This window comes from Periophthalmus magnuspinnatus, chromosome 17 (genome assembly GCF_009829125.3).
Source record: "Periophthalmus magnuspinnatus isolate fPerMag1 chromosome 17, fPerMag1.2.pri, whole genome shotgun sequence".
Lineage (NCBI taxonomy): Eukaryota > Metazoa > Chordata > Actinopteri > Gobiiformes > Gobiidae > Periophthalmus > Periophthalmus magnuspinnatus.
In genome coordinates this window covers 25,072,211-25,096,623 of record NC_047142.1, presented here as the reverse complement: position 1 = coordinate 25,096,623, position 24,413 = coordinate 25,072,211, and the positions used below count along the sequence as shown (strand labels likewise).

The window sequence follows — 24,413 nt, the reverse complement described above, 5'->3', positions numbered from 1 at the left end:
GCTTGATTACCGCCCTCCAAATAATGTAGAATGTAACTTTTCTTCCAGTTGCTATTACGCACTGAAGGGGCTGTCACATCTTATTAAGCCCTATCATAATAATTACCAGTAATAGCCAAATTATCTGTGATTATAAACTGATCTTGTGTGTTTCCAGGTAAAAGCCCGTACTTGTTGTTTACCAATCGTCATGAAATCAGGAGGTTGGACCTGGGGAAGCGCGAGTACAGTCAAGTGGCGTCGACACAGAAGAACGTCGTGGCTCTAGACCTGGATGTGGCCAATAACAGGGTGTTTTGGTGTGACCGCTTTCACAGGAAGATCTACAGGTAAATCCCTGCCAGACGTGTTTGAGAATTTGTTCTTTATTTTGATATTACAGTTGACACAAAACTGCACTGACTCTTCAAATTAAATCTTGTCAATAGTAAATGTGAAGACTGAAAAATTGAGATAATTATATGAATTGGTTAATTAAATATTAAGAGTGTATGACATAGGTGAAGCTTTAATTCAGTACCTATTTGTAATGATTTTGGTGGCAGCCACTAAGTGAAATACTTGTTACTATTCAAATTCAGAAATAACTAAATGACTAATTCAACATTAAAAGACACAAAAAACAGCACACATCAAAATGTGACTAGATATTTTTGTATTAATAAAAAGCGTTTTTGCTTAAATGGGGTAAATTATGTTTTGAAAAATGTTCAAAGTTCAATAGAAATAATAATTTGACTATTAGACTGATCGAAAATATAATTGCTGATTAGTCAACTGCAATAATTGTTTGTTGTCATCCTAACAACAAATCCATAATCAGTAAATTACTATTTCATTTTCCCTGTGCAGAGTCGCCAGAGCAAATCATCTGCTCACTAGCTGAGATTTGTATGCTTAGAATTACTGAAAAACGGGCTTGATTTTTATGGGATTCATAAAATGTTCATATTGACAACATTAATTACAAAGACATGTTTAATAACTGTTCAGTCTTGTATTGTATTTCTCCTCCTGTGCAATATTTTTAATTACCAATCTTTAATATCTTTTTTCAAATAGCTATAATCTGGCTTCACATTACGACTGGTGGAGTACAGTTATTCTCATGCACTTGACGTAGTGAACACACTCATCCCATTGTTATCTCAAATGTGTCCTTTCCCCACGTGCCCTCTAATTGGAGCACCATGTTCTCTTTACAAAGTGGATATTAAGGAAAATGTTCTCTGGGGAAACTCAAAATTGTAATTTCTGTTAAAGTTGCACCTCTGCTTGGCCCCTCACTTGCACCACCTCACACCTATAGCAGGGGCCAAGTCATTAGCAGTCTGGGGCAGCGCTGACGGGGGCCTTGTCTACTCTGATAAGTGTTCTACCTGTGACGCACTACGACCTCCGCACAACCCCTGGTCAATGTCTGGCCTGAAGACAGCAGTCCACTCCCCACTGCCTCCCCTCTTAATCGCACAGGGGCCATGATGAATTGATACTCTCAGCACATACACTACGGTGCTGCTTTGTGATTTTAAACTACGTGTTCAGACACTTGAAAATGCTATTCGACTGTTACCTGGTGTTTTATTTTCCTTCTACACCCCTGACAATTTTGATAAATTCACACTGAGAATATAAGTCTTCATTTTGTTTACTTGGTTGTTATTTATGTGCTTACTGAACTGTTCCCCAGAGCTTTTAATAGAATAATTTGCAGTCAGTAACTGTCACTATATATACCATGGTTCTTTTGTAAGTACTGTTATTAGCAAATAATAAGGAAAAGCAAGCTGAGGCGCCACTGAGTATACACTGAAGTTACCAGACTGTAAGAGACTGTTAAATGTGTTTTTACTCAATATACAGTATAACTGATTGGAAAAGAGATTTGGCTGTGATATCTGAGTCATTTTCTTTGCACTATATTATCTTATGGGCATACCATTCAAACTTTATTCTCTACCATTCAAACTTTATTCATTTTATTGAATCTAGATTGAACCCAAGCTTTCCTTAGTCCTTTTGGTATCAAAATTAAACTCTATTCAAAATGTTTTAGTATTATTGCCTTAGATAAGCTTTTTCAAATTATTATCACTTTACTTATAATATGCTTCCCTGTTTGTATAATATCTGTCATCTGTAAAGTACACAGTGACCTATCCCCCACTGTCCTTCTGATCATACCTCCATCTTTTCTTCTTGCAGTGCTTTCATCCATGAGGCCAGTGACCCGTCCCAGCAGGTCCCCCTGGTGGACTCTCTGCTGCAGATGCCTGTGGGCCTGGCTCTGGATTGGCTCCAACACAATCTGTACTGGACAGATTCTGGGGACAAGTCCATCTCTGTGGCTTCCGTGGACGGAACCAAGACACGAGTCCTGATCAACACCGACCTGAGCGAGCCGCGAGCTATCGCCTTAGACCCTCACCACGGGTACAAACTGATACCTTCCTTATAGAATTATAGATAAATCAATATTAGGCTGGTTGTGACATGTAAGCTCTGAGCAATGTAAGTGAGTTCTCTTACCTAAGGACACACAACAGTGTGGACATAAAGGGGTGTAAAACCACTCTGGTTAGTGAGCAACATGCTATCAGATCTTCCTGTTGTCAAAACAAAACAGACTATGTCAAACGTACTGATCCATAAGGGAAAATATTTGGACACTGTAGATAAAAAAAAATGCAATATGAAAACATTTCTTAATACCAACAAGCAAAGGGAACAGTTATTAAAAAAAAATGAGTCAAATGTAGCATACAGATTTCTCATTGTTTTTATATATATACTTTTTGTGAAACACATCCAATGTGAGTGAATGAATGAGGCTTAAACAGGATTGGAAGCAGATGGTGCTGAATCCACAGCTCCTGATTAACAATTGCATTGTATTCTTTGGTTGTTATGTGTTACGTTAATTTTCACGTGTAATTTAGACAGAAAACATCTAAATACAGTAAAAATTACATTCTTTAAACTTTCTGTTGTAGCTTTATGTACTGGTCTGACTGGGGCACTCGAGCGAAGATTGAGAAAGCCGGTATGAATGGAGTGGATCGTCAGGTGCTGGTGGCTGATAACATTGAATGGCCCAATGGAATCACATTAGGTAAGAAGGTGGACTCAGGACACTGCTACAGAATTATCTACAATCGCCTGTAAATTGGAAAATGAAAATAAATGATTTAATTATAGAAGTTTATTAAAGTAGACATAGATTTTTTTCATTGATCACACTTTTTGGTGATTAATTTTTGAACAGTTTGAAAGCTCATAGGTGGACACAGTTGGGAGCTGAGGTGGATTTAATAGCGAGAAACTGACATTTTAAAAGGCGATCAATATTACCTAAAGGGATTTGTTGGTCAGAGTGCAGCAGTGCTTACCGCAAAGACAATCAATTTCTGCTGGGCTTAGGGACGTCCTGTGAGTGCACTGGTTATGCGTGTGTGTGTGTGTGTATTTTTCTCAGATGTGGCCAACAGACGCTTGTACTGGGTAGACTCCAAGCTGCACCACATCTCCAGTGTGGATCTGAACGGGGCGCACCGCAGGACCCATCTGTCATCTGCGGAGAGGCTGGGACACCCCTACGCCCTGGCTGTTTTTGAGGTTGGTTTGTGTTGAAAAATGTTTTGATTCATCTTAATTAGGGATGGGAACATGAGGAAAATTATCTTGTGAGAATTTCTTTCAAAGGGTTAATGCTGCCGTGTTGCATTGAGAAGTTGTATTACAATAACAGCAAAACTATAAAATAAGATACATAAAAAATTATGGAGCAAAAATTGCCAAAATATTGTCTTGTTCTTGTGGACCTGATCTCGTGTCTCATCACGTGAGAACTGTGTGTCGTTCCATTCCTAGTTCATTCTGTACTTCTGTTTTCTTCTATGATTGTGGGGTATTGTAATGCCTGCAGTTTGATGACAGAAATTGGCTATTTGTTTTTAGATTTTTAGAATAAACTGAAGTAGCCTGAGAGTTGGCAGAAGTGGCATGACGCTGGAGTTCTAGCTCAGAAGAAGTTTATAAGTACCACCAGCACAGGACCCAGTACTCAGAGACATGAACCCTCAAGCTATTGTGATAGTGTTGTCCATTGCAGTCTATTCCAGTCATCTCTGGTCCACTCTACCTATACTTTCTGCTTTAGGGAGTATTATACCTCTGATGAGCCAAGATAACAAGGATTGAGCTGGCAGTGAGTGCACTCGATACAGCACATAAATGCAAATTCTCAAATCCTTAAATATAACATATAAAGGGGCGATAGCCAATAAAGAAAGACGTCCATTTAAAAAAGTTTATTTGTATAATAAAATAAAATATTTTGTATTTGTCAAACGTATGTATTATTAATGTATTATATATATATTATATACATTTTCTTTACAGATTTCTGTGTTTGATGTTGGGCTTAAATATTTGTTGACTCGACCTTCATTACTTACAGTGCAGTGCGACTGCACATGGAGGCATTACTCTCAGGAGGAAACACCAAACTATACTCTCTATTCTTTTTAGAGAGAAGTCACCTGTGTTGTTCTTTGAGATGCTTTTGCTGTGACCCTTTGAATACTTCAGCACAACAAAGTCTGACCAATGTTCTGTGAACTCTTTATGGAAGATGTTTACCTGAATGTCTTGTCTGTTTTTTGAATGATGTGTTCACATAAATCTTCCATGTTTTCTTACTTTACTCTGCTTGAAATCAGATAGATCCTCCTCCTCCATAATGCATAGAGGCATCGATCTGTGTTTGCTGGCTCACTGTGACTACATATAGTACAAGGTGACCTTCCTGTTGAGCATGTTAGGCTCCCTGCTCTACATGCACCAGGATTATCTTATTGAGCTCATATTGGTGTATTTTGACAGGCAGTGGTGTTGTACTCTGTAGACTTGACACAAATAAACAATGTTTTGAGGTCTGTTGTCTCACCACTTAGTCACAATTTCTCTGTTGTTTTTGAAAGATGCAGCAAAAAATGTCAGCTTCCAAATGCTATTGTTTTCATGAATAAATGTATGAGTGAATAATAATTCACTGTGCTACAAAGTCCATCACAGCTTAGTGCTAAAGTGTGAAAAGAAAGTCCGCTTATTTTTCAGCTGGTTAAAATAATCACTTATTCAAAACCTGACAGCTCAAGACATCAGAAAAAAATAAACAAATGTTTGTCTCCGTGCAGTCAAGATTGATACTAGTCTGCATATTAGACCATGACTCACAATCAAAATCTCAAATAGAAAGGATATTAACCTAATGTAACGGCTGATGACATGGTTCCATAAATACTTATATACATACTGACATACTTTACTCTGTTATAGCTTTACATTAGATACGTTTAAGTAACTTTTTCCTCCTTTTTCCCCTCTCAGGATCGAATATACTGGACTGACCGAGACAGAGCAGCAGTCTTTATGGCCAACAGGCTCACGGGGCAGGACATCCACACACTGGCCGAAAACCTCAACGACCCTCACGACATTGTAGTCTTCCACCAGCTCCGACAGCCTCCAGGTTTGCTTTTTTTTTTATTGTCATTTTATCAAAGACTTGTCACTGAATACTTTCAAGTCACATCCCTATGAACAAATTTCCTCTGCGGATACATGTGGGACTGGCACTATGAATGAATAATGACAAGGCCGGCGAATGTGGTTAAAGCATCAAAGCTTGATCAGAACATGAAGATGTTTCTTTTTCATCCCTTTACTTTTATGTCACTACCAGTTATTTTAAAGTGTAATATCTTTCAATGTATGTCATCACTATTCTTTAAATGTAACATGACAAGGCACTGTTGTAAAGACAGTCCAAGCTGAGATCTATATTGTTCAAATGTATAAATTTAAATAAGTAATGGAACCTCTTTGCAATTCTTTAAATCCTGGTTTTGTTTTCTGTCCATATGTGATTTGTTACAGGTCCAGACAGCTGTAATCTTGGCAGTGTGGCAAACGGCGGCTGTGAGTACCTGTGTTTGAAGGCTCCTCAGATTACAGAGCACTCCCCCAAATACACCTGCGCTTGCCCTGATGGACAGGACCTAGGCCCGGACATGAGGGGCTGTGTGCCAGGTGAGAACTTCCTGCTATTTACTGAAAGTTGTTTAAATCAAGCATGAACACATAATGAGCACATAGTATATGGTCATGTTACAAGGATGAAAACTCACAAATTACAGCTTGAATCATGAACCACTTAATTGTTTTTTTGCTTCCAAAATCTTAAATTATTATTATTGTTTCTTAAAGTATTTCAAACGATCTTTCAATACAGAGCATTTTTTTGTCTGATCAGGAGTACCCAGAAAGGTGGTCACCCCAACACCCTCTGTCGAAGTAACTCCAGGCACAACCACTGCAGCAGGGGAAGATTTGACCACTCCTTCTGGTGGATACTCTCAGGCTGACACTGCCTCACACCTCACCACGGCGCCCCCTACGTCTCTGGAGCCCCTCACGCCGCTCCCATCGCTAAAGCCTGTCCCGTCAGAGGAGTCTAAGGCACTCGGCTCACACTCCACAGCCACAGCCATGGTCATGCCCACCACATCAGCAGGAGACAGCAGTGTGTCTCAGCATTGTAAGTTCAAATACAATAACAAACTGCCATTTTAAACTTACGGAATAAAACAAGAATAAAACTACTCACTTAATTTCTATTTTATCAGCTTCATTTGATAAGTGACCTTGAATCTGTGTGAAATGGAGAGACCTTTTGTTGCCAATAAAAGTAGTTATTTTACTTACCCCAGAACTTTCTTTGCTGTTGATAATGAGATAAAAAGAACAAGAAAAGTGTATTTCCACTAAGCAGCCAGGCAGGTGCCTCTTTTTAGTACTTCTGTAATGTTCATTCAGCTGTCCCAGTAAACTGTCATTTTAGGATTAATAAATTGTAGACATAAAGGAACACATGCTTTTAAAACATGGGCTGTGGGTGACACTGGAGTCTAATGAGGCATATGAAAGAGGTGGAGAACATCATGCCTCTGCCAAGGTCACAGCCCGCGGTAATGCACCAAATACCAACGGCTCATCAGAGGGATCCGATTCCACCAGTTCTGTTCAAACACTCCTTTCAGACACGGATGCATTATCAGTGCCTGCCGTTTATTCATTCTATCTTTCATGAAATGCCACGCTTTATACGAGACTTTTCTTATCTTCAGTTATGCTTCATACACACTGTCAGTTGTGTTAGCGTCACTGGTACCTTATGCTAATGCTAAGTCTGTCTTTTTACAGCGGGAGGTGAGCATTTCCTCCTGGGAGAGAACTTGACAGTAGCGGTCCTGGGAGTGGTCATCCCCATTGGTGAGTGTGCTCTGTGTGAATGTGGGTGACTGCAGTAAAGGCCTGTAGCACTGAGTTAAGCTGCAATCTGCCTCTGCCCAAGGCCCCAGTGTTTGTGTCCCTCTGACCCTGTGCAGCTCATGAGAGAAGCCTGGCCCCCAGCTCTTCTCTGTGTGACATCACTGCATTATTCACCCACACTGTGCTACTGCTCCTGCTGCTGTGCTGGGTTCTGCTGGCACCTTAGGGCTGCCTGATCAGTAGATATATTTATTCTCTACATGAAACATAAATGTCATGTTATACACGATATCAATCACTGACCTCCATTTAGACATTTCTGCTCAAATCTAGTAAACTCAGACTTTAGCCATTTTAACATGTATTTTTTTTGTTATGCATCCAAAAAAATCTATTTTGACTGAACACATCCGGGACCCACACATGTGCAGTGCCCTGTTCCTCTGTCCCATGATTCCCACCCCTGATTATAGCCCCGCCTCCCCCCCGCTGCATGACTGTGCTTCTCACCGTGTGTCATCTCATGGACTCTTTGCCTTGTTAACGCTGCCCTTCATGTCCCTGCCGCTGTGTGCTAAACACATGCAGTTCCTATCGTTGCCACAGTGGTGTTTGGGCTGGTCTGCGCTGGAGTCTACATGGTCTGGAGGAACTACCGCCGCAACTCCACCAAGAGCATGAACTTCGACAATCCCGTGTATCGTAAGACCACAGGAGAGGGGGAGGAGGACGAGATCCACATCGGCCGGACTGACGCCATGGCACACCACACACACCACCACCCTTACCCCCAGGGTGTCAGCATGGGGGTGGTGGGAGCAGGAGGGGGCACCTGCCCTCAGTTCATTGCACTGCCCTTAGGGGGCAGTATGCCTGACCCTGGAACTCACTGGTACACGGAGCAGCCTATGCTAACCACCGCTAAGTGAACATGGGCCACCCAAAGGAAGATGGCCACTCAGGCACACGCACATGCTGGACGCAGCAGTGACTCGAAGAACGCCAAGGGTACAACACATGCAGCCATTAGAGCCATGCCAGATGCAAATTTCCACATAAACAACAGTGCAATTTCTGAATTGCTTTCTGTGATAAAGATGACTTGTTCACCTCTTGATATTATAATTTTAGCCACTCACGCCAGAGGGGAGGTTTGGCATTATCAATTTTTATTTATTTGAAAACCATTTAAAGATTTTGCTTACATTGCTCTGAGCTAAAACTCAGCTGTGTGGTGATGTAAAGTGTATGCTATATGTGTATGTATGTGACAGTTCATTGTTGTTTGTGTGGGTCAGTTTTAAACCTGGTGGGGCCCTGAGCTATTTACACTCTTCAGGAGGCCATGTTTGCATTTATAGGACAATCTGTTTGAACCATAACCATCAACTGGGTAGTGCTCTGTTCACTTCAGAGTAGAATTACATCTTGTTTATTTAACAGAAGACTAAGGACAAAACTTAAACAAATGAATAAGTGGTGCTTGGAAAGTGGATATGTTCTTTTGAATGAACATTCTTAAGTATTTAGAAAATGAGTGCTTTGGGATAAGCAATACCTGCGTGTTATTTTCTTACATTATTTTTTGATCACCTGTCTTTCACTGTGACAAACTACAGCTGGGAGCGGAGGTGTCAGGAGCAGTCTCTTCAGAGGACAGAGACAGTGTGCGCTTGGCCTCTGAAAACACTCACAGCATGCATAATAGCTCACCACTGACAGCACAGCATTCATTGTCCTGTACTTCATAACGGGGTGGCTGTGACCTGCTTCTCTCTCTACACTGGGTTTTCATTTGAATCAAATTTAAGTTTCTAAAAGCAATGAGTATGACAAATGTGTTGATTACAATGTTAATATTAAGGAAATATTACAAAATTATTCGATTAATTAGTGTGCAACAAAAAAGTGTGGTCTTCACCTATCCATGTGATTACCTGTTCAAAATTTAGGATTGGTTCTATGGTTTATCAATACATTTAAGCTTTATTTGTTGGAAAGAAAATGTTCAGGAAAAACTAAAGATAGGCACTGAGAGCCTAGGACTTTTATTAATGACCAATAATGATTATTATCAAATTCAATCCTAATGCAGTGAGTTTGGACCTCGTCTTGATGTTATTTAGACCTGGTTTGGTTGTGGTTTATATGTGTATTCATGATTCAGCCTCAGTATCGAATAACAAGTCAAGAAAGAACCTTATAATTACATGTATTCAAACAAAAAGAATACCCCGTGTGTATTTGCATTTGTTTATATCATTTTGAGCAGAATATGGATTGTTTAATTTCACCTCTAAATGAGCGTTTGTTGTGATTCTGCATGTGAGTGCTATTATCCATCCCACAGCCATATCTGAACTGTGTCGTATGCTCTGTGTTGCACAACCCTCTGAGAATGCCTTCTGTACTGTGGAGTTGCATGAGACGCTGTATGAACGAGTGAATGAACAAATGAGTGAGAGTGTGACTGGTGAAAGCTTGGAGGATAATTTTAGACTCATTGATTTGTAAATCCAATTTTTGATAATGTATTATACAGTTATGTATAAGAAGTTGTACATAAGATTTTAGATAAAGTCTCGACTGATTATTAATTTATTTGTATAAAGGACACTGTAAAATTATGCTGGATTTTTTGAAAGTGGTTTTGTGTTGGTTCTTGCTGTGAGTAATTTTTTATAATGTTGGCCCATTTGAAACTGTGTATTTCTGACCAAAATCTTCAGTGTTAATACATTAATGTTTGTTATTTTGTGCCTTTGGTTTTGATTTTTGTTTATTTTGTTCACAGTGAAAGAGACAGAGACCGCTGTAAACTACATAAAGACCAAACTGGTTCCATTTTCTTATTTTTCTGTAATTATTACTTTGGATAACTCTATATATTGATATATAAAATGTGACAAAAATCTGTCCGTGTGATGATTTTTTCACCATTATTCATTTTAAATAGATTTATAGGTGCTCTTACTGTTCTGACTACAGGACAGATCTGTGCAGAGAAGACCCCACTCACAGTGAGAATGCATGTTTTACAAGGGATTTTTAAGCGATTATAAGAAAAAGGCTGAATAAATAAACATAATGCCATTCTGTAGAACATTCCAGGCAAAACTATAATAAAATAATAAATAGCCAGCCGAGCATTCTCTTTGCAATATTAATTTCTTAATGATATTGCCATTTAAGGTCACACCAAATTTTCTTCCATTTATGATTTTATGTTTAATGAATGCAAATGTAGAAACAAACATGCTACCACATGTTTTAGTGCACGTTGAAAGCTGCTCTGAAATAAAGCAGGATTTCTTATTCCTATTCTTGTAAATACTTGCTATTTTAATATATATCCCGTGTCCTCTTTTAGTTTAATTAATTTTTAAAACATGACAAAATGGCCACGTGCAAAGTTAAAGGGAGGATGTTTCAACACTGGCACAAAGTGTAAATTCATCAAATAGCTTATGCATTTGTGGATCATTAAATCATAGACAGTGTGACAGCCAGCTAGGACTGCCCTTAAAGTATCAGTAAGTCCCAGGACTAAGAGATTCTGGAGTCCCTCGTCAAATATGTTCTATAGAGTTAAAATAATAATAATAATAATGAAACAACTTAACTAGTAATGACCTGAGATATTTGTCATTTGCGAAAGTGTAAATAGTTCATAGCGGTGGAAAAAGGGCTAAAAGTAACTAAAAAGAGTCTGGAGAGATGCTCAGTTGCTTAGTGATAGACTCCCTCTCATTCAGTGGGCTCCTGAGCTGCAGCACAGGTAAACTCTTGTATTATAACTGCCCTGGAGACAGCTGAGTTCATAAAGCTGAAGGTGGCCTTCCTGGGTGTGAACCCTAAGTAAAAATCATCTTGGAAGAGGGGAAGAGGGGAAAAATGAAAAATACATATAAAACACGTTGTGAGGGGCCCCTCAAGGCACTGGGCCCTGAGTAAACGGTGCCCTGGTGGCTTTGCTCTGTCTGAAAGAAATCCTGCCTGCTCCCATCTCCTCTCAGTCCTCTGTATCTTATCTCTACAACATGATCTGACTGGACCTCTTAGAAAGCTGAAGCTGTACTGTCAGTGTCCCAGGAGGCATGAAGAACAAAGGCCACTCGGACACGTTTGCCACATCTCCTCTTCCGCTTGACTGGGCTTTTGCAGGCACCGTACATTCAGGGACAGGTAAATCTCACGCCATACTGTAGAACTGTTCACAAGGTCCTATTTTTATATTTGTCAGTAACAGGGTCAGGGTCTTGATTGGTAAAAGGGTGGATTTATATGCAGTCTATTGGAAAAGGGCAACCAGCACCATCTAGTGGTTAGTTGTACACATTTCAGTAGATTAGACAAAAAAATGACAAGCCACAAGTCTTTATTCAGTTTACTTGGCATGCAAAAAATAGATTACAGTCCGCTTTATTTTCTTATATAAACACACATTTGTAAATGTGCAGAACTGCAGTGTGCAATATAGACATTTTTTATTGTTTAACACACCAATAAAACCATTACATAACTTTATTTATCCCATAAGGGATATACAAATAATTCTCATATACAAATAGAAGTACTTAAGTGGGCAATTATATACAGGTGTATACAGTGAACATTATGCTGACAGAATAAGGACATATCAGAACAATGAGGGAACAGTACAGCTTATAGTTTCCACACTGACATTTCAAGGTCAGTGGTTGTATGTACAACAAGAACAACACACTCCATGTTTGTGCACATTTATAGCGCTCTGGCTTTAGCGTGTGCTTTCAGCAGAGTGGCTGTATCAGTGTGCGACCCCTGTGTGGCGATGGACAGAGCAGTGCGACCATGCTGTAGAAGACAAAAGAGACCTGTAAGCTTATGCAAGGCACAGTAAATCCTAATCAAAGTAACTGCTATATCTAAATAATGCTATGCACAGGGACGAACTACTTTCCTGCATACAGAGCGATTTCTAAACTGAGATGAATGTTTTGTGAATGGATTTAATTTGATTTTAATTGGTGTCATTAACCTAAGTTAGTGCCAAGGTTAGACATGGTTCCCAACTCTCTCACTTAAGTAGGAGATCTATATGCATCCTGGCCTGGCAGATCTCTTACTGATGGAGGATTAGCTCATCTAATCTCACCATCATTTATTTGAAAGGCCTTATTCTTCAAAACCAATATGACAGTCCACCCACACTCACACAGTACAAGTCTAAACATTGTGGGTTAAGCAGCTTTTGCATTCAGAAAAGTAAATATTTTTTTGTGTATAACTGACACTAACAGGATTTAATAGGACAAATATAACTAGGTTTGTCACATTGGCTTAATCTAATAAGTAGAGCTGTCTGTATAATTTTTGTGAACATTGCTATTCCTTTCCAGATTAGTAATAGAATTGTGTGTTTGTGCGGCTGTCTTCTCCCTCCCACAGTGTCACCTTGTCTGCCAGGCTGAGATCACACTGGCTCCGCTCTAGCAGCAGCCTGGCGATGTGTGTGTGACCCCTCTCAGAGGCAAACATCAGCGCTGTGGTCCCCTCTTTGTCCTGGATGTTTGCGTCAGCCCCACAGCTCAGCAGCAGGCGCACCATCACCACTCGCCCATGTCTCACCGCCAAGTGCAGAGCTGTCTGGCCCGTCTGCAGCGGGGGAATATCAAGAGAGATGTTAGGGTTTACTAGGCCTGTCTCGATGATTATTATTTCAACTCATCATTCAGCAAATGAAAGACGGAACGGAATGTTTTGGGCTGAATATTTATTGCGTGTGCCAATAACTCTGAAGTCAATGTTATATTTTTGTTAAGGATTGAGTAATTAACCTGAGTATACCAAATGACAACCAAAGAGTCTCAGTGGAATATGCATTCATCACAGCTTAGTTCATTTAGAAAAGGGTTTACTGGTATGATCCAGTTTAAGGGTTATTGTGTCAGTGGCATAAAGTATTTCAGAATTATTGTTTATGGTCATATTTTCCAGAGCAACATGACGCACTTCAAAAGGTGTTATTCTGACAGACCAAAGAGACTTACAGTATTTCTTTATACTTGACAGCAGTATAACATATATACACACTGTATCATATATCTTCCCAGCATTTAATGAGAAGGTTAATTCACTGGTTGTTACCTGGTTGGACTTAATGTTGGCATTGCCCAGTTCCATTAATCTCCGGACCACCTCCATGCCACTGGGGCCATCGGGGGCTGTGAGAGAGGCGAGCATCATAGATGTGTATCCAGCATTGTTCTGGAGGTTCACATCAGCCACGCCTGTGATAAATAATACAGTGTTGTAAAACACCTTTTTCTATACAGTCATAAAAACATACTCTACTATAGATGTGTGCAATTGATCATATTTAAAATCGTGATTTCAATTATTGCTCTATTGTTTAATTAAAATGTAATTTACATTGAATTAACTTCTGGTCATACATCTATGCACATTCTGGAGCAAAATCACCCTGTCGAAACTATAGTGGCTTTGATAACAAAAGTGTCCCAAAACAGTACTAATAAAATAAATTAGGTCTGACTGAAAATAATTGTGATTTTAGTTATAAGTCAAATAATTGTGATTATGATTTTTTCCATCATCGAGCTGCCCCTTACAGCGTAAACTTACCAGTGTCTAGTAGCACGCTGACGATGCTGTAGTTACAATGGGAGACACTGTAATGTAACACAGTGTTTCCATTGTCGTCTGCCAAGTTGATGAGGAAGGCCATTAGTGACAGGGCGTTTTTCTTCACTTCTCTCACATGAGCGGCCACTGAGCTGGCTTTGGACGCCTCCTCTGCTGCTACACCAAACCAACTCTGGAACAGGACCACCAAGGCTTTCCTCTACAAACAAGAGGGCAAAGACACATGCTCAGTGCTGAGAAAAATATAACACTGTAATAAATAAGTAAATCCTATAATGAATGTAATTACAATATTTCTTTATTCAGATATATATTCATTTATAAATATATAAACTTGTACCATATCATCGTTGGGATTATCCATATTCTTCATATGATCTTTGAGAAACTGGCAAGCTGCAATAAATTCAGCTTTAACCACCTCACTGTAGGGAAGAGGACAGAATCTTAACTAAGAAAATACATGCTATTATCACAAGTATATATAACACAGATTCAAAGCAACTATACTCGTGAGTCCTGTTTCTGTTCCCTCACAGGCTCTGATTGGCTGGCTCGGTCTCACCTGCCTGCAGCACTCGTGTCAGAGCCAGGGTCCCTCTCCATCTGCTCTCCAGGGGGCGCTCTCATCTTCACTGATTTCCCCGGAGCCTCTACAGACACTGTGTTTCCATCTGTCCCTCCAGATCCCATGTGTGTGTTTGGACTTGTGCCCCTCTCTGCTGGACCATCATGCACCTGGGTGGCCGCCATCTTTTCTCTGCGACATTTACTCGGCTCCATGTTGTTCTGGTTTACACTTGTGGTGGAGTGGTGCCTTTTGAAAGAAATGTAATACACTTAGACTTATTAAAAAATAAATAAAGGGAGAAAGTTAGTTCAGCACTTAACCTTTACTGCCACAATGCATTAACATTCTGAATCACTCTATCCATTGCACATTAACAGATGCAAATGGCTTAGAATTTAATTTTCAATAAGCCTTCAAATTTGAGCCTTTTTTTTTATTTTTAGGATTTTTAGTACTTGAAAAACAGCAGTAGATATGTGAAAACAAACAGGCACAATTTAGAAAGTTCTGCTCACCTTTCATCCAGACCTTTCTGTCCACATCTGTTTTTCTTTGTAACACACTGAGAGACATCTGAAACCCCATGCTGCTCCTGTGTGTTTTTCTGTTGGTCATAGGAGGATGAAAGTAGATCCACCAGGCCAACTATCTCCTGTTGCAGAAACCTGACTTTGGGGTCTATGTGTTGTGCTCCTTGTTCTGAGCACAGACAGTCCCACTGCTGATCCAGGAGAAGTCTGATCTGCTTTATGTGATGGACCACTTCTGCTGTGCCCCCCTGACCCTCTGCTGCCCCCTTCAGCTCTTCTTTAGCTAACTCAAAATTTGGCTTCCCTGGTTGCAGACTCTTCACTGTGGTCTCCTCTCCATCCTGCTCCACCATCACTCTCTCCGCTTTCACCCACACTCCAGGATTACAAATGAGCTCATCAATCTTGTCGTCTTTCCTCCTACTTTCATTTTGCTGTTCATTAAGCATCCCTGTCATTTTTTTCAACTCAAGTCCACTCTCGTGAAGCTTCTGCTCTAGCGCTGCTACTTTAGCCTGGAGCGACGTCACTGTTAGTAGCTCATCCAGATCTGTGCTACTTCTCCACTCGTGCGAGAGATTTGAGTCCAAGTTGTTGAGACTGTCACTAATGTGGCTATCATGTCTGGGCCTTTTGACATCAATAGTATTATAGTGGCATGAAGAGTAACATCCATTTAAAGACTGTGGTTGGATGTTTGAACTAAGAGCCAGGCGTAATCTTTCACGCTCATCTTGGAGTCTACTGATTTGAGCCCGCAACTCTGGGATAACCCTCACTTCCATCTCAAGCTCTGCAACACGTTCTAATGCCTCAGAAAGACGTTTTATCAGTCCAGAGTTGGGATGAGAGTCAAATAAGTCTTCACAAGAGGTATTTTTCGCTCCAAGACAATCCCTAGAACTCCTTAGGCTGCTTGCATCCTCTGTAGATTCAGAAGTTTGCCTTAATAAAACAGTCAAGGGTAGACTGGAAGCTCTGAGAAGATGTGGCCTAATATGTTCACCTAATGGCTGCTCGTCAAACTCCTTTATCCTAGCTTCCATTTCAGCCTGAGATTTGAAACCGGCCAATGAAAGGGGCGCCTTGGTGTCATGTGACCAGGAGGAGTAACCATGGTGAGTACCTGACAGGCGTTGTGACCTTGGCCCCAGTGCCCCAGTGGACCCCCAGGGGCTTGGGCGGGAGCCAGAAGAGGAGAGGTGGAGGTGACGGGGGAGAGTGCTGGCTCGGGGAACCTTACTCCTGCGCTGGATGGGAACACGTTTGATTGTGTTGCCTTTCTCGATGTCATCCACATATTTGAGGAAGTCTAAATCCAGCTGGAAGCCATATGGAGTTTCCACTGAGTACGGGGGCTTCCCTTTGAATCCATTGGTTTTATGAGTGAAAACATGTCCTGAAATAATTCAAATGAAAGATTTAGACAGATTTACACTTTTGCAGACAAGATATCAATGTTCATAGTTCCACTTTGGAGATATATTCCTTATGATCTACTTCAATTTGAAACTTATATAACTTGCTCAAAATGGTATGCTTTATTTTATTTATTTTATTAAGGACAATAAAATAAAATAAATACAAATAATACAATAATAATAATAAGCATGAAAAAAGAGACAAATACCTAAAACATAAAACGACAAAGGTCCCACCCCTTAACCAACCATTTTTCCTCAAACAGACAAAAGACTAAACCTAAAAAAGACAGCATAAAACAAAAACAAAACAAACAAATACATACAAAACATAAAAGTAAATAAAATAGAAAAATCAAAAATCAATAATAGTGGTAGTACAGCATGGCCCATGTACTGCTGCTGTTTTTATTATTTTACCATATGTGCTGTGTCTTTGAGTGTGTATAAAAGCGTTATATAAATGAAACATATTATTATTATTATTAAGATTTTGTCTTGACTGACAGAAACACAATATCCCACCAACAGTTGCCACAATAAGGACACACTTCACCTTGCCTCACCCCACTTTTTTCTGTGGTCATAATGTTATGCTTTATCAGTCCACATGCATCACTATTCATGTCCTGTTAAGATTCATTTGACATACCGTTTTGCCCTTCCATCATTGTGTCAGCGTTGCCAAATATCGTCTAGAATCTGTCAACACAAAAAATCTCAAGTCAACACAAAAAACTCAACTCATGAATTAATAAACTTCTCTAAACAGACTCCAAACTGTGCAAAGCTCTGCTGCCAGGCTTTTAACAGGATCAGGGTTGATTTTAAAATTTTAGTTGTTACTTTTAGAGCTCTCCACAGATAGGCCCCTCAGTACATCCTGGACCTTTTAATCCCTTACTCCTCTGGATGCATCCTCCGGTCCACCATTCAGACCCTGGTGGTGGTAGAACTTGGGGGGACCTGTCTTTTCAGCCTCTGGCCTCATGAATATGGAATCTCTAACACCTTTTTCTCCATGTGGTGACTGTGGATTCTTTTAAAAAACAGTTGAAGACACTCCAGTTTAGAAAAGCTTTTGGTTGACTGAGTCCTATGACCCCATTTTACTTAGTGCTTCACACAGAGCAGGTACATCAAGTAAATGACAATTTGTGATTTTTATCAGCAAAAAGCGCTAAAGAAACAAACAAACAAACAACAACAACAAAAATTTCTGTGGTTTTGTTTCCATGTATTCGTTGTTGCTCCGTGACCTGAGCTTGAGCTGTAGTGTGTTTTATGGGGTTCCTTTTATTTTTATAACCACATGGAACATCTTTATGACATTTTTACATTCCACTCAGATCTCACTCTTGCATCTCCCTCTTACTCCCTTCTTCCCCGAGTCTCACTTTCCTCTCTTTGCGCAGTCTACCTTTCCCACAAACTTGTCTGTTTTTCTCACACTTTGGCTCCTTCACTTCTTCCATGCATTGGGTGCTCATTATTCACCAGTGGTTCAGCTGATGTTCTCTTGATTACAGCCCTGAGAGAGGAGGATGAGAGTTGAAAATAACTCTGGACTTTTTCCTCTGCAGTTTTGGCCAGCGGAGGAAAACACACTCCTACAGACATAAATACAGCCTGACCATTGTTCTGACTCACTACCTTCCTCCTCTCTGCGTTTTGGCCGCAATATTTTGGTTAGTTTAATTGCACTCATTTGTCTGCCTCTTTGTGGATCGTTTTATGTCTATGTGAGCAATCAAATTATTGTACGTTACTCATATACAGAGCTTAAACCAAAAGCTCCTAAGAAACAATAGACAATAGATTATATTACAAATACTGTATAGAGTGTTGCTATCCAACTAACCGGCAAACAAAAAAGGAAAAAGTGAGATTTTACATCCTAATCCTAAGAAAGTTGTTACAAATATTAAAATAGCACGGCCTAATGGTTTTAGCAGAGGGTAAGCTTCACTCATTGGCGTGCCTTGCCTGGAATGTTTCACAGTATCGCATTTAATTTATGCATTTATTCATTTACGGGTATTTTAATTGTTAAAAATTCATTGAAAAGGCACACACTTACTCTACAGATCAGACATATGAGTTGGTCTAGTAGCATCGCCTGCTTGCCTCCAAGTAGATATATCATATTGTGAAGCACTTCAGGCAAACAGATGGTGGACCCCCCCACTTGAAATGTTACATAGTGCTCCTTTAAATAGCCTTCAGCTATGCTAGGCATTTTGGAAAACATATTTCTGGTACAATCTCCTCTTGGCAAAACCAAAACTTTGAGACGCTTTTGTCTCTCCCCAGCACCCCCCAGGCTGTGCTTCAGTGACACCCTCATAAATCACTTTTCAATGCGCTCATGTACATGCACTTTCCCTCTGCCCCTCACCTCCAGTGCTCCCCCTGCCCTGACCACCACCAGCCTCTGTGGCAGCTCCCTGTCCTGTGGGGAGCCCAGCCACAGCCCCAAACAATGTGAGCTATGCAGTAAACAGGCGCGCACCACCAAAACCTCTGCTGGGAATTCTGGCCTCCACCATTCACACACACTTATTCTGATAGGGAGCACTAAACTGTAGCCATTTTGAAAATTACAGATAAACACCCTGATGTTCTCACAGAATTTACTGAATGGGCTAGTGTGACCTCCAGGCCACAGAGCAATGAAATGTGTTTTTTTAACCCCGACAACAACTCTCGGAAAATCCACTGACCTATAAATGTACGGCCAATTATATTCACATAATCATTAACATGTTTAAAGTGAGATTATTCAAAACTGGATAGCATCAAAACATCTTAAAATGTCAGGTCACTGTGAAAATATACTGCAGATAAATTATTTTGTAGAAAGAAATCACCTTATGGATCAGGGGTAGTTACATAATCAATATTTACTTAGGTTAACTCCACCCACCAATATAACTACATATACATTATCCAAAGAAAACATTAGCTCCTATAGCCTATAACCACCAGCATACTATGTTACAACATAAGATGTTCTATATGAGAGCCATGAACTCTACACTCTTGCTGTCGCCCTCACTGAAATCCAATGTATGTGTCATACATAGAACCCGATACTGTATTTTGTGCATGCTCTTTTCCATTGGAGTTTCACAGGAGGACTGTGTTTGATATCAGAAGTCAACAATAAGTTGACAGACACATGCACATTCAAGACTTGAACCTGTGTGTCAAAACTCAAAAGTCAAAGTCAAAACTGTGATGATTTATTGAAATGTGGGAGCTCAAAATATGTGATATTGTCATGCATTTCTGAACATGTTTGTACAGTCTCTAAAGCACAGTATTATAACCATTCAAATAGCTTGTTTGATTGATATATTTTAGTTTACTTGAGAAAAAAAAACTAACTAACTGTATAAACCTGGTACACATTTCATCAGAGAGGAATTGCATTGTAAGCAGCACACCTGTTACTGCATCTCAATAAATATCACTGTGACCGGCCAATCATCAAGCCTCTGCAAAAACTGTTGTCATATAAGGCTGCACAAAACTTAGATGAAAACATAGATGACTATGATTGATGACTGTGTCTGTTCTGTACCTCCAAATTAAATTACAACAACACAAACCACATGGGAACACAGACTTAATGTAATTATTACCTGCTGAGAAACAAACAGGAAGATTGCAGGTCTAGCATGCACAATGAAAGCCCATCAATATTTTTCTGCACATAAATATAGTAAAGACAGTTCTTTATGTCCAAAACCAAAATAGCATCCTCATTTCAGACATGAATGAAAAAAGACTTAGGATACAGTAAATTATAGGTGTGGTGCCAGGAAGGACATCTGTCTTAATTGGGTAAATGAAAATAAAAACATGCTATGAGATTATTTTCACTTTATGGACTACATTATTAGTGGTCAAATATTCACTTCTGACACAATTTATAAAATCAACCCATTCATAGCGTGTCCTTCACAAGCCAGGGCATATGGCATTAAACACATGAAAATGCTGACAAGGTCATCTTTAGGCCAGGTCCAACTCTGGCTCAATGGACAGATGGTTTTGCATCAGTACAGGAAGTATCTGAAATAAAACATGTATATAAACCATGTACAGTGTAAATACAAATTCTCACAGCCTACTTTTAGGGACAGTCTACTTGTAACGTTGAAAGTCCTGAAAACAAAAGCCAAAGGAGGATCAAGATAAAAACAAAAAACAACCACTGCATAACACACATATTTTTATAGCACAGGTTCAAATCATCCACATTTAGTAGTCAGCACACTCTCCTCGCAGGAAATCCAAAGAAATGAAACGTAAAATATTTCCGCTGCCCCAAACCAGGCCCCAACTGAAGAACTCAGCTCTGTCAGACTTTCTTCTCAAACCATATGAGGCATGTGTCAAACTCAACTCATTTCATTGTAGAATTATATAGACTTCGTTCTCACACGGCAGCTGTTCAAAAACTTTGCGCAAATACAACTCCTCTCTCAGAACCCTTTCTCTACATCAGCATAAACACATAATCACAACATCTCTCTCCACATTCTTCTCCCAAGTCACAAATGTAATGTAAGCTCAAGACAACACAGACTACACAGAATGCTTATGAAGGAAATATACTCTAACCTCAGATCAAATGAGTTGTTTAAAATGATAGCTATGGCTTTAATACAGCAGAGGAGCTTGTATTCACAGTCTGTACATAGATAAATGCTTCATAATTAGCAGTACAAGTGTGTCATAGTTCACAAAAACTACAAAAAAAACTCTAGATGCTGCTTTCTATGACTTACCACAACTACCACCACTATTTTTTTATTATGCACTACTTTACAACTGCAAGACTTTAACTATTTTTCAAGTACTGCACATTGCGACCTCATTCTGTAACTTGTGGTCATCTTTTTACATTGTGCGGGTACAATAGGATTCTGAACTGTTTTTATCCACAAAGTTCACAGGAGGAGAAAATACTTTGCCAGCTGCCAGTCTGGACACATTGCATTATATTGTGCCCACACAGTCTCAGGCGGGCAACACCCCGTTCTTTCTGTTTTGTATTCCACAAAAAACTGTTTATGGACACAATAAAATGGAAATTCCATGGTTATTCTAAAATAGACAGTGATGAATGTTTGGAATATATTTGTACAGCTCTAGTGAGTGTTGTATAGAGTACCTCAGAACCTTGTTGCAAATAAAAAAAAAATAAAAAAAAAGCGATTCCTGGAAAATAAAAATCATTCCTCTCCTCCTGGCTGCAGAGACTGTGTTTTTTTTCCACTGAAACTCTTTGAACTTAAAACTTTACTTTCGTCTGATGAGCGTCTTAAGCCATTTTCATCATTCTTTCCTTAAACTTGTCTGTAGACTTCTGTGTATTTATATTGAGTCTTTCTGGAGAATTGCCACATCCAAAACTAACGCAGGTCAGACTTTTGATTGTGCCATATGAGCTTCATTGTACGGCATGTGTATTAAACAGCTGCCAGGGACTTGATACAATGAGGCATGGTATGTTAACACAGCAAGGTTAAAATAGAAAGAGCACCGTTACTTTGTGAAGTATTATAATAAAGATATGGGTTAACATTTAATCGATAAAAACTATCGTCTAGATTAGTATTCAGCCCAGGTTAAGTGACTTGCCCCATGTTTCATTAAATAAGTTAAGAGTCTGACCCTGAGTTTAGCCCTGGATCGAACACACTCAAGGTTACCATTTAGAGCATCACTGCCTTGATTAAGAATTCATATGTGGGAGAAGATGACTACACGCACACGTAGCTTACCTTGGGGCATAGTATGTGCAGTTTTTTCCTATTAGATTTGCTGTTTTTTCGGTCCAGTTGAGCTTGTCTTCTTGCCTCCTGTAGTCCTATGGTAAATGCCAGAGTGTTGCCTTGCCATAACAGAAGCTCATGTGTGTGAAGGGGAGTCCAGACTTGGGAGGGGCTTGGGAACACGCCGTCTGTCCAACAAGACTGACAGGGAGGAGGTTAGATGTTGTGGTCAGCCCCGCCCACTCCCCCTGCATATCGACCAATGGGAAGTCAGAGGTGGAGGACGAGAAAGAAGGAGCTCCTATGGAACACAGTGACAACATGTCAAAATATCGTGGTATGGGGCAAGAGTTAACAGTGTGTGGAGTGAATTTACCGTTTCATATGGCTCAGACCGCCCATGTTCAGAATGTGTAATCCTATCTCATGTTATGTGCGGTGTGGCCCATATAATGAGGCAATGAGGGGGCAAAGCACAGGGCTTTGTGCCATCCTTTGGGGTTAATTCTCTCACTGAGTGGTCATCATACTTTGCAGATCCCTTTTAACATGTCACCAACATCTTCTTCTGTCACCTAACCACCATGATGCACATGATGTAATATGCCAATCATAAAAGACAAACAACAGTGTTTACTTTCTAAACTACTACTAAAACAAACAATAAATGTTTTAATATTGAAAGCATTTTGAGACAGTAAGATTATTTTTTTCACTTATTTACCTTTTTTCCAGCACAGAATGGCGTCAATATAACAAATGTCATGCCTCATAGTTTGTAAGTTATTACTGTAGCTGCCAAAAACATGCTCCTCTTTTTGGTGTAATTTCTATTTTCTTGCTCTTTACATTGAAATATTATAGGTCCTTAATACCACAACATGTCAACTTTGGTCTGTGCTAATATATTTTCTACTTTATAGTCATCCGAGAAATATTCAAAACAAAAATTAATCACTTTGATACACTTCCCAGAAAGAGAGCAAAAGTAAGAGCTCCCATCGCTGCTTTGTCCTCCAAAGGATGGAAAAGAAATAAGCTCAAACTGCTGTGATATTCTTCTTTTCCATTACACAGGCAGACAACTGACTCCGAGCGGGATTGTGGTCGGACTTGGAGAGAAGAGTAAAAAAAAAACACTTCATAGGGCCAAACGGCTGCTGACAGACTGACCACATAAGCAAAAACTTGGCCAGAAGGAAACATACAGTGGTCTACTCAAAGAGGGGATTTAGAAATGAGCAGTCCAGACTATATATCTAGTTTGTAATTAACCTAAAATAAGAACTGAAAATTGACTTATTAATTATTAACTTTGATAGACCATTTTGGGACCATGAAGTAAATTGCAGGGGTCATTTTCCTTTCACTTTAGTCACTACTGGAAAAGAGAGCTATATTTATTTTTTTTAGGTTTTGCATATTTATGTCCATACAACTGTTTAATCTGCCACTGAATAATTAGATTGCTTTTGTTTTGGCTAATACGGTTTGGTGAATTCTTAAAGAATTACATCAAACCGGAAAAGCTGTTTTGTGCTGTCTGCATGTCCTTAATTATCAGTGATTTGCCAACAAATGGGGCAGCAGTGGATCAGTGGTTAGAACATTTCTTCCATCAATTCAAAAGTTGGAGAATTGATTCCTACTTGGACCAATGTGTCCCTTCTTTATGTCCTTAGGAAACCTTTCCTGGTATCGATGGTAAGAGCGATTGGTGGTGGTTAGAGGGGCTGATAGCGCAGATTAGCCGCCTAACTTTGTTCAGTCCACCCCAGGGAGGCTGTGGCTACAGAAGAAGCAGGTTTGGAGTGAATGAACAAGCTATAAACCTTCAATGCCTTCGGTGCCCTATTATTACTATTAATCTTTTGAGGCACTGTACATGTCAAAACATATAAATGTATTAACTAAACAGAAAGACAGACTTTCTGGAGCTTTGTGCATGTACCAGAGAGGCCTGAGTCCTGCTTGGGTCAGTTTGGTCCATGTTGTTCTTCACCCTCTTTCACTCTTTTTCTCTGCATCCTCTGTCAAGTAAATTGTTCAATTCTTTAAAAAGCCTGAAAACAAAACTATGTCAAAACATGTTGACTACAGAATGTTTTGTTGATTAAAA

At 39.7% G+C, this 24,413-nt stretch overlaps 2 protein-coding genes across 3 annotated transcripts in view; one reads left to right on the top strand and one right to left on the bottom strand.

The window, feature by feature from the left end:
- Nucleotides 1–8,724, top strand: part of LOC117384891 (low-density lipoprotein receptor-related protein 8-like) — a 62,406-nt gene extending 53,682 nt beyond the window's left edge. The window contains exons 10-18 of one of the 2 annotated variants that reach the window (XM_033982057.2): nucleotides 158–329; nucleotides 2,206–2,433; nucleotides 2,994–3,112; nucleotides 3,476–3,615; nucleotides 5,392–5,533; nucleotides 5,941–6,093; nucleotides 6,317–6,601; nucleotides 7,267–7,335; nucleotides 7,942–8,724. In XM_033982057.2, the coding sequence (XP_033837948.1) occupies nucleotides 158–329; nucleotides 2,206–2,433; nucleotides 2,994–3,112; nucleotides 3,476–3,615; nucleotides 5,392–5,533; nucleotides 5,941–6,093; nucleotides 6,317–6,601; nucleotides 7,267–7,335; nucleotides 7,942–8,264 (1,631 nt within the window). In that variant the 3' untranslated portion in view covers nucleotides 8,265–8,724. Of the gene's footprint in view, nucleotides 1–157; nucleotides 330–2,205; nucleotides 2,434–2,993; nucleotides 3,113–3,475; nucleotides 3,616–5,391; nucleotides 5,534–5,940; nucleotides 6,094–6,316; nucleotides 6,602–7,266; nucleotides 7,336–7,923 lie in introns of both variants that reach the window. The other variant, XM_033982056.2, reaches the window with a different exon arrangement.
- Nucleotides 8,725–11,803: 3,079 nt separating this feature from the next.
- On the bottom strand, nucleotides 11,804–22,585 carry LOC117384892 (KN motif and ankyrin repeat domain-containing protein 4-like). Its single transcript, XM_033982058.2, has 9 exons — nucleotides 22,304–22,585; nucleotides 17,158–17,207; nucleotides 15,070–16,483; nucleotides 14,549–14,800; nucleotides 14,324–14,408; nucleotides 13,963–14,182; nucleotides 13,465–13,607; nucleotides 12,772–12,972; nucleotides 11,804–12,171 (listed from the first exon to the last, which is right to left on the bottom strand). Exons 2-9 carry the CDS (start codon nucleotides 17,174–17,176, stop codon nucleotides 12,079–12,081), a joined length of 2,427 nt encoding a protein of 808 aa, XP_033837949.1. The 5' UTR covers nucleotides 17,177–17,207; nucleotides 22,304–22,585; the 3' UTR covers nucleotides 11,804–12,078.
- Nucleotides 22,586–24,413: the final 1,828 nt, after the last annotated feature.